This window comes from Heteronotia binoei, chromosome 15 (genome assembly GCF_032191835.1).
Source record: "Heteronotia binoei isolate CCM8104 ecotype False Entrance Well chromosome 15, APGP_CSIRO_Hbin_v1, whole genome shotgun sequence".
NCBI classification, from domain to species: Eukaryota; Metazoa; Chordata; class Lepidosauria; order Squamata; family Gekkonidae; genus Heteronotia; species Heteronotia binoei.
In genome coordinates, this window is record NC_083237.1 from 1,051,118 (window position 1) to 1,061,355 (window position 10,238).

General features: G+C 61.2%; 1 protein-coding gene across 1 annotated transcript; it reads left to right on the forward strand.

Annotated features, from left to right (window-relative positions):
- The first annotated feature begins 1,327 nt into the window (after nt 1-1,327).
- TSC22D4 (TSC22 domain family member 4) lies at nt 1,328-10,238 on the forward strand. Its single transcript, XM_060256478.1, has 4 exons — nt 1,328-1,900; nt 2,186-2,583; nt 8,729-8,780; nt 10,031-10,238. Exons 1-4 carry the CDS (start codon nt 1,328-1,330, stop codon nt 10,232-10,234), a joined length of 1,227 nt encoding a protein of 408 aa, XP_060112461.1. The 3' UTR covers nt 10,235-10,238.

Consider the following 10,238-nt stretch of genomic DNA (forward strand, 5'->3'; position numbering starts at 1 on the left):
GCGCGCTTCGCTGGGCTGGAGATCGGGCCCCCTGGCTGCTCTGACGCAGCAGAGGCGGCGGCGGAGCTCTTTTTAGGCGGCGGGGGGGCGCCGGCCTCCAGGCCCGGCCCGCCCCCGGAGCCCTTCCCGGCCCCGCAGGATTTGCCTGGGGGGCTGCCAGGGGAGCCTTGTCTCGGAGGGAGGAGGCTCATCCGGCCACCGAGCATGTGCAAAGTGCAACCCCCCCCCCCGGAGGCCAAGGGGAAGGCGAGGCGGTCCAGACTGGGGAAGAGCGCCGCAATGGGCCTCCCGCCGCCAGGCCCAGGACGCAGCCGCTCTGGAGCGAGACGAGCCCAGTCCGAGGGGACGGAGCTCCCGGAGCAGGCGGCGCCCCCCGCCCCGCCGGCGGCTCCAGCTGGTGCAGCCCCGCACAGCGGCGCGAGAGGCGGTTGCCGCGCCCGGCTAGGCCAGCTGGGGGCAGCAGCGGCCTAGGTGAGGCCTCTGTCTCCGCCGGTGCCCATGGGATGCCCCTGTGCGAGGAAGAGGGCAGCCGGGGAGGGGGCTTCTTCGGTGCTTCTCGCGTGACCCCCTGGAGAAGGGAAGTTTCAGGGCCGGGGCGAGGAGCTGCGAGGGATGCCAACTCCAGGCTTGGACATTCCGGGAGGTTGGGAAATTCAGAAATGCGGTGCCGCCGAGCTGCTGCCCTTTTCTCCAAGTTAACGTTGCCTGGCCAGCAGTGGTAGTTCTGGGAGAACTCTCCAGGGCCCACCTGGCAATTGGCATGGGGCGTGGAACCACTCCGGGAGTGAAGGAGGAGCCGCTGGCCCGGCTCAGGTAGGGCTGCGGTCCTCCAGGTGCCAGCGGGAGACCTCCACGGGAGAAAGCGGCGGCCTGGGCGGGTGTCCTCAGTTGGCACCCAGGGGGGCGCGAGAGGAGAGGCTGCGGGGCAGGCGGGGCGGGGCGGGGCAGGGGGGCGGGGGTGCGCCCTGGCGGGGCCCCAGCGGCAGGGGGTGGGGGGAGGCAGGCAGGCGGGCAGTCAGCTGGTCGGGCGGGGGCCGGACTTCCTGGTGCTGCTGTTGCTGCCGCCGCCGCCTCCTCCGCGGCTCGGGCTGCTGCTGCTGGTGCTGCGGGGCTCGTGGGCAGGCGAGGAGCGGCTTGGTCCTTCCCTCGGCGGGTGCCGCCGCCGCCACGATGCCGGCCTCCTGAGCTGCAGCGGCGTCGGGGGATGGTGGCGGGCGGGCGGAGGTGAGGCCGCGCTGGGCTGGGCTCCCCTGCCTGCCTGCCGCCCTGGGGCCTTGGGAGCGTGGCAGCGCCGCCATGGGCCGGCCCCGGTAGCAGCCCAGCCGCCATGAGCGGGGGGAAGAAGAAGAGCGGCTTCCAGATCACCAGCGTCACCTCCGACTACCAGCAGGCCGCCGCCGCCGGCGAGGCCAAGGAGCGGCCCGAGCAAGCCGGAGATGGCGAGGCCCCGCCGCCCGCCCCCAACGGGCCCGCCTCGCTGCAGGCGCCCGGGGGCTCCCGCTTCCGCGTGGTCAAGCTGGCCCAGGGCTCCGGAGAGCCCTACAAGCGCGGCCGCTGGACCTGCCGGGACTTCTACGAGCAGCACGACGCGCAGCAGCAGCCCCTGGGCGGGCGCCTGGCCGAATCCGCCCGCCTCCCGCAGTCCCTCGACTCCCGCCTGGAGGTGGCCGGCCTCCTGCTGCAGCCCAAGCCCGCCGCCAGCCTCTACAGCCCCCAGCCGCAGCGCCGCCGCACCGCCCCCCTCCCCGCCGCCGCCGCCCCCCAGGCCCGCTCCCTGGGCGCCGGCCTGCCCCTCCTCGCCAGCCCCCGGGCAGCCCCCCCCAGCCCCCCCGCCCTGCTGCTGGAGGAGCACCCGCTGTCGCCCCGCAGCGCCCACAGGGAGGCGGAGGAGCGCGGCAAGGTGAGGCCTTTCTCCCCGTCCCCAGGCAGCCTGCTCTGTGGATCTTGGCCCGGTGCCCTTCCATGGCTGAGGTGGCAGCCGCAGAACGCCCCGCAAGACCAGCCTTGGCTGGCCCTCTGGACGGGGGGGGGGGGGGGGGATTAGCAGCAGCTGCCCCCCCTTGGCCAAACAAGGAGCCATTGAGGGATGAAGGGGTCACTGAAGAGGGAAGGGCAAGCCCCTTGAAGGGGGAGGGGAGGGGAGAAAGGCCTCCTTGGCCTCTGTGGCCTGCCCCCCCCCCAGCAGGCTTGTTCTCCTCTTCCTAGAAACCCATCCCTGTTTGGGCTGGCCGGAGCACACAAGCGCCTTGTCTTCGCTTGGTGGAGGGAAAGGCCGTGGTCTGGCCCCCCTGGGGTGGGGGAGCACGGCACCCTTCAAGGCCCAGATGGCAGTCAGCTGCTTTCTCAGCTCTGGCTGACAGCAAGGGCAAAGGGCCCCGTTGCGGAAAGGGTCAGGCTGAGTTCTTTCTTGCCCTGCCAGGTTCTGCCCAGAGAGTCCCGCTCACGGCCCTCGTCCCCGGCACCCCCCCTCCTTCGAGATGCCAGCCCCAGCCGGAGGACCTCAGACCCTTTCAGTGCTGCCCGCTTCAGCTTGGCACGGTCCATGTTTGGCATGGGGGTTGCGCACGACAGTGACGATGACAGGTAGGTGTGCAGGGCTACCTGGGGGGGGGAGCAGCGGAGGAGTGGGGGCTCTTCAGGCATTCTAGGCTGGGGAGGAGGAGGAGAGAACGGGGCCACAGGGCTGGTGATGGCCCCACTGGTCCCCAGGGCCACAGCCTCGGCGATGCCAGACATATGTTCCCAGGCAGCTGCTGCACTGCGGGGATGGATGGAGGCAGGAACCTCTGGGTCTCCTCGGTGACAGAGGGATGCAGACACCGCAGGTCTGTGAGCGAGAACACCCTGAAATGCAGCAGCCTTCTGCTGATGGGGAAGTCTTTTGTATTTCAGCAAGAGGAAGGAAGCAGGGACCAGCAAGGCCGGATGTGTCCAAGGGTGAGGGTGGAGGGGGGTATCGTCCTGGCCACAGGAAAGGATAAAGCCCTTCTGAGACTCCGCAGTGATGCAACAGGCTGTGCTCGGCACTGAGCTCCCCTCCTCCCAAAACGTGTGTAGAACAGTTGCCTCAGTGTCGGCTTGGGCTGCGTTGACTCACTCTGGTGGCTGCTTTCTGCTAACCCTGACAAGTGGGCGGGGTGTCCTGGGGGAGGAGCTGTTAGGTGGAAATATAGGGGCGGGGGGGAGGGGATGCAGTGAGCTTGCCCCACCCCCAAAGGAGATGGGAGGGGGGGTTCCGGGGAGTTAGTGCCCACCCCCACCCCACATCTGCCTCCCAGGTGGGTGAGGCATGTGGCGCTTTGGTGCCGTCTTGGTTCTGGTCACTTGCCAGCCTCCTGGCAGGAGAGGGATCTAGTCCCAGCATGACCTTCTGTGATCCTTGGGCAGCTCTGCTCAGGCACTGGTCACGTCCCCTGGCCTCTGGCAGCTGGGCAGCATGCTCTTGGCTTTGGTGCCCCTCCTCTCCCCTCCACAGCTGCCGAGCCCTCTCCCTTTGCTACCACCAGTGGTGTCCCCTCCTTCGTGGCTCTGTGTTTACTTGGGGGCTGTGCTCCTTGTAGAAAGGGCAGCAGGGGCTTAGAATCGCAGAGCTGGAAGAGACCTCTGTGCTCACAGAATCCTAGAGTTGGAAGGGACTTCCAGGGTCATCTAGTCCAACCCCCTGCGCAACGCAGGAAACCCACAAACACCTCCTAGGTCATCTAGTTCACGAAATTCACAGCTATCTCTTCCCCCATCCACATCCGAAGTGACCCTGCTGCATGCCCAAGAGAAGATGACCACAACAACAAAAAGTCCTCCAGAATCCCTGGCCTGATCATGCTGAGGGCAGGCCAAGGAGTTACCTGGAGATGGTTTTGGGGGGGTGTTCCTGGCAGGCTGCAGGAGACCAGGGGGGAGCTGGGCTACTGGCCTCCTGACGCAGTGACTGGGGAGTGGGCGGAGGATCCCCGGCCCAGACTCTGAGCAGATTCTGCAATGTAGCCCTCCCCCCCCCCAAGTTCACAGGAAAGGCCGTTCTGCCTCTGCATATGCTGAATTCTCCCCCCCTCCCAAATCTATATACTTAATTATCTTGTGCATTTTTACCATAGTCTTCATCCAGAGAGAGAGATCAGGGCAGCGTAAAGAGTTTTGCATTTCGCCCTCACAACAACCCACTGAGGTGGAGAGAGCATGAGTGGGCCAGGGTCACCCAGCGTGTTTCTGGGGCTGAGCAGGGATTCGAACCTGGCTCTCCCACATCCTAGCCTGACACTCAAACCTTTTCACTGTCCCCCCCCCCCTTCCCGCAACAGCAGTTCCAGCTTGCCTGCCTGCAGTGGTGGGTCTGAATACCATCTTGGACTGTTTATTTTCACACTGGCTGCCGGTTCTTCCTTTTTTCTCCACCCCTCCCCCCTCCCAGTAATTTCCTTCCAAGGCTTTCTCCAACTCCTTTCTAGATGAATTGTGGGGGGGGGGGTGGAGTTTCTCTCCCTTCCCTGCCTGCTGTTTGCTGCTCAGCAGCCCCCCTGCTCTTCTCCTGAGGGGACCCCAAGTGAGTTGGGGGGAGGGGTCTTGCCACCTCCTCTAGAAGGGCAGGCCAGGCTGGCTCAAACCGCCACCCCCCCCCCCACATTCCTCCTGGGATTTGATGGGGCTATTCTTAGTGGTGTTTATGCAAGCACTGCCAGGAGCCAGGACTCAACAGCCAGTGAGGACAGGGGGTGGGTGGCAGAGGGAGGGAGGGAGGGGGAAGGCTTCCAAGAGGAAGCCCTGCCCAGGTCAGGCCTGCTGAGGGCTCTTGGCACAGCCCCGCAGCCACGGAAGAGCCAGGGAGGCTGAATTGGGCAGGGGCTGAATGGCTTGGTGAATGCCAGCCTCCAGGAGCCCGTGTGTGCCTTGGCACTCTTCCTTGCCAGCTGCTCTGAACCTGTGCCCGGGGGCAAAGGAGGCTCCCTTTGACTGTCACACACAAACCAGCCCAGCTGGTTCTTAAACTCACACAGTTCACGTCCCGCTGACCCCCACCCTGCCCAGGCCCAGGTATGTGGTTAACCCCTGGGGCACTTGAGGGCCTGCAGTGCCTCCTTCCCCTGTGTGCGCAAGACAGGAGAAGCAAGCGATCCCTGGGAGGACAGAAAGAAACACTGGCGGGTTTATGGGGCGTGTGTGTGTGTGGCTGGCTCCCGCAGGGGCAGGCAGGTTTTTGCCTTGGGCATTGGAGCTCTTGCCCAGAAAGTCTGTCAGAAGTCTGAGGCTGGGCTTCAGGGGCCATGCCGTCCCACTTCTGAGTTTTGCTGCCAAGTCCAAGGCAGGTTTTTCGGGGAGGGGGAGGCGGGAAGGCTCCTGGGCCCTTCGCTCACACCCTGAAGCTAACCAGAGAGCCTGTCCCAGCAGATGTTCCCCTCTGCCCAATCACCAAAACAGTTTCTGGCCTGCCCCGTTCCCAGGCTGGGGGAGAGGTTAGCAGGCAGTCCACAAGGAAACACTAGCTCCTTTTCTGAGGGTTGACGTGAGGTGTATTCCTGAAGTGCAAAAGGCTTCATGCCCAAAGAAAGCCCTTGGCAGAGCTAGAAAGAAGCCCTTGAATGCTTGGAATCTTCCAGACCGGGGAGGGCAGCCTCTCGGCATGCTCAGCGCACCCAAAATACCTCTGTGCCCTTGCAGAGGTGGGAAAGTTTGGGCCACGTGGTGTAAAAGCTGGTGGAGGGGAGGCACCAGCTCTGGGTCAGCTGGGACTTGCCTCTTGCAGCGTCCGTGTGCCTGTGGGAAGGAAAGCAGCAGTGGGGAAAGAGCAGGGGCCCAAACTATTAGGAGAAAGAAGCCGGGGGCGGGGGGGGGGACAAAGCTGCCTTTCAACATTTAGAGTGCCCTGGTCCCCAATCCCCCCCCCCCATCCATTTCCCCCAACAGGCCCCTGGTTGCGATCAGCCTTCCGATTGCGGGGCAGCCCATTTCTCCCCCTGGGGCTCTGCTCCCTCTGAAGGGTGCCGGGTGATGTAACTGCCATTGGGCTTCCTGCCCAGTTTCCATGGTAACATCCCCACCCCCTGGCTGGGAATGGTATAAACAGAGGGTGGCAGGCGTATAATGGCCCCTTTGTGCCCCCTCCCTCTCTGTTGCATCACAGCCAAGAACTAGGCGGGGGGGGGTAGGAAGAAGGAAGAAAGGGGGGGCAGATGGTTTTGCAGAGATCCAGCCCGTTGAGCCGACCCCTTCCCTTCTGGAGGGTCCTGCCTTGACCCTTTCTAGGCTAGGCGTTCTCTGCACATAGGGTGCGCTTTGATGGGGGGACCACTGCGGGATTTTCCGGGTTGCTGGTGCAGCTGGAAACCTCTATTGCAGTCTTGGCTGCCCCCCCTTTGGTGATGGGGGGGAAGAGCACATGGACTCGGCCAATGGGAGTGAATGAGAGGGGGCTGAGAGCCAGGCACAGAGATGGCTATTTATGCGGAGCCAGGGAGCCTTGCTGGGCATCTGTGGAGCAGAGGGCCCACGCCATCCCTTCCCTTCCTAGCCCACCCCAGCGGGTTTCCTCCAGGGCTCCTGCCCCTGCCACACTCTGCAGCCTTCCAAGAGGACAGACTTCCTTCGTAGGGGAGGCACCTGGGGTCACGTCAGGTCTCAGAGCGGAAGCAGAATTCCTCTTGTGATTCAGGAGGTCACCCGTCTCCCGGGAAAGGGGAGTTACAGGACGAGAGGAAAGGGAAGGATTCTGGTGGGTGTCAGGAGCTTTGGGCTCAGAATGGAAGAGCTGTCGATCTGACGTTGAGGCAACAGCACAGCTAAAACTCAGAGGATACTAAGGGACAACTGAAAGTGGAGCCCAGGAACCAGAAGATCGAAGGACTGTGTTGGGATTGGCAAGGAACGTGGGAGGGGGCCCAGAGCCGTCATGTCCCTGGATCACCAAGGGATGTCTGTAAAGTCCTTGGTGAATGCTTACGAGTCCCACTGGGGGGTCCCGAGGCTGTGGCTGCTGCCTGCTCCCGGATGCGGTGGACCCCCAGCGCTGTCGGCAGCGTGGCTGCACCTCCCCTGCCCCTTTCGAGGGACACGTCTCCTGCCCGAACTGGGTCGGCGGGATGCCTCCAAATGCCACAGGAAGCTCGGTGGTCGGAAAAAAGAGGTGGACAAAACTCTCGTCTCTCTCCTGCTTGTCCTACACAGGTAGCAAGGAGGACTCTCGGGGGACAGAGAGGGTGTGGAGAGGGGGATGGGAAGAGAGGAGTGGGGCGGGGGCAAAGCTCATAGCCCCATTCTGCCACAAAGTGGCTGAGGTGAGCCCCCTGACCTGGCAGTGCCCCAATTGTTGTGGAGAGAAAGCCGGGGAAGTTCAGAGGGATCTTCCCAGAGAGAAGGCAGGCTCCTCGGGACATCTGACTGGCCATGGGGGGAAAGGGGCCTTTGCTCTGAGCCCATCTGGCAGGACAAGCCCTGAGGAGAAACCTTTGTGTAGCTTAGTCCCAGGGGCAGCACAGGAGGGGAGGCCGGGATCTGGAGTTGCATTTGTTGACCCACAAACAGCCACCCCACAGGCCATGAGCCCAAGAGCTGTGTTGGAAACTGCAGAGAATGAAATAAAGATGGGGCTGGCCGTGACCGCAAAGGACTTTGGGATGTGTCAAATCTTGAGGGGTGCAGTGCTTCATGCGTGAAAGGAAAAACGGTGCGGCTTGGTTTACGTCCATTCCTTTTAAGTTTGCCCAGCCCGAGGTGGTGCAGATTTGCTGGGGGCATGCCTTTGGCTCTCAGAGCCCAGTCATCCATGTTAGTTATTCAGGGGTGGAGAGCCAGTTTGGTGTAGTGGTGAAGTGTGCAGACGTTTATCTGGGAGAACTGAGTTGATTCCCCCACTCATCCACTTGCAGCTGCTGGAATGGCCTTGGGTCAGCCAGAGGTCTTGCAGGAGTTGTCCTGAAAGGGCAGCTGCTGTGAGAGCCCTCTCAGCCCCACCCACCTCACAGGGTGTCTGTTGTGGGGGGGGAGAAGATATAGGAGATCGTGAGGCCTCTCTAAGACTCTCTGAAGTGGAGGGCGGGATATAAATCCAATATCTTCATCTACCTCACAGGGTGTCTGTTGTGGGGGAGGAAGGGAAAGGAGCTTGTGAGCCGCTCTGAGACTCTTCGGAGTGGAGGGCGGGATATAAATCCAATATCTTCATCTACCTCACAGGGTGTCTGTTGTGGGGGAGGAAGGGAAAGGAGATTATGAGCCGCTCTGAGACTCTACGGAGTGGAGGGCGGGATATAAATCCAATATCTTCATCTACCTCACAGGGTGTCTGTTGTGGGGGAGGAAGGGAAAGGAGAATATGAGCCGCTCTGAGACTCTACGGAGTGGAGGGCGGGATATAAATCCAATATCATCGTCATCTTCTTAAAGGAGAGGGACTGGACATGTGCTTACAGTCCCTCTTGGATTAAGACATCTTGACAAGCATGTTCATCAGCCAGGGGTGGGGACTGGGCATCAGTTTGTTTTCACACACCCAGCAGGCTCTTGGCTTGTTTTGTGGAAGATTTTAATGTTGATAAAGTGATAGTTGTGGTTTCCGTGGCCTGGATTGCATTTTTGCTTTGCAGACTGCATTGAGCAGGTCTCTGGAACAGCAGAGATCCGTGAGATGCAGGTGTTGGTTTTGGGGCAACACCTAGCCAGCTCTTCTCTCAGGCACTTGGGGGCTGCAGGGCAGATCCCCCCTCGTCTCTTAACGCCTCTGTCCATCTCTTTCTGACAGCGGGACAAACAGCAGCATGATCGCCATAGACAACAAGATCGAACAAGCCATGGTGAGTCAAGGGGCTGAACCGGGAAGAGCTGGGAGCCCTGCAGGCAGAGGCTGAGGCCCCCCACCCAGACAATCCCCAAAGAGTCACAGGGATGGGCAGGTCACCTGAAGCCTTCTGAGTGCCAAAAGCTGCTGCAGATATTTTCATGATAACCCACAGAACCATTTCCAGTTCTTCTCCTGGCCCTATTTGTCCTCGTTCCTTTTAAAGAGGGTGGCGTGATTGATTCCCATTTGTGCACCTGCGTAAGCCTCCCCCCAGCCCCTGTGCTCCAGCGATCCTGTTGGCAGCTGTGAGAGGGAGTCTCTGCATGTGCTCAGAGGCACTCTTGTTAATTAATTAATTAATTTGATTTGAAGTATATCCCGCCCTCCCCGCCAAGCAGGCTCAGGGCGGCTTACAATTAAATCCCAACAGACAATTAAAATTAATAACTATTAAAATTACACATTCAGCAATAAAAAAGATTTTCAATAGATAAAACAAGATATTAGTTTGGTGCTATTTCAGTGGCGATGGCCTTCTTCCACTTCGCTTAAATACCGGTGCCGTGTCAATTAAATGCCGGCCGGAAGAGGAAAGTCGTGCAGGCCCTGTGGACCTGCACAAGTTTCCGCAAGGCCCTCACTTCATCTGGCAGTTGGTTCCACCAGCAGCGGGCTACGATTGAGAAGGCCCTGTCTCTGGTTTGATTTTAATCGGGCCTCCTTCGGCCCGGAGATTACTAATAGATTTTGCGATCCCAGTCTGAACACTCTCTAGGGAACGGAACATGTGGGGAGAGATGCCTGATGAAGTGAACTTTGACTCCCAAGAGCTCTCGTGGGTTTCACAAGTGCTGCTGGACCCGCAGCCAGCTGTCTTATTAACACCCCGCAGTCAGCCCTTGAGCTGCTGCCTGGCACCTTCGGGGTGAAGGAAGACTGAGGCAGGAAGGACACTGGAGCGCTGGTTGTGCCAACGTGGGCTGCTGCTGTGCCTTCTGAGTCCCTTGCAGTGCAAACCCTTGTGGTGGGAGCTCCTTCCTGGGGTCTCACGAGGCTGCTTTTCTGTCTGCCTCTCCTCTCCTCTCCTCTCCTCTCCTCTCCTCTCCTCTCCTCTCCTCTCCTCTCCTCTCCCATCCTCTCCTCTCCTCTCCTCTCCTCTCCTCTCCCATCCTCTCCTCTCCTCTCCTCCCCTCTCCTCTCCCCTCCTCTCCTCTCCCATCCTCTCCTCTCCTCTCCTCCCCTCCCCTCTCCTCTCCTCTCCAGGACCTGGTGAAGAGCCACTTGATGTTTGCCGTGCGGGAGGAAGTGGAGGTGCTGCGGGAACAGATCAAGGAGCTCTCGGAACGCAACGCCTTGCTGGAGCAGGAGAACACCCTACTGCGCTCCCTGGCCAGTGCGGACCAGCTCTCTCGCTTCCAGGCGCAGCTTCACTCGGCCAAGGCCGCCCCCAGCAGCACCAGCACGTGACCCT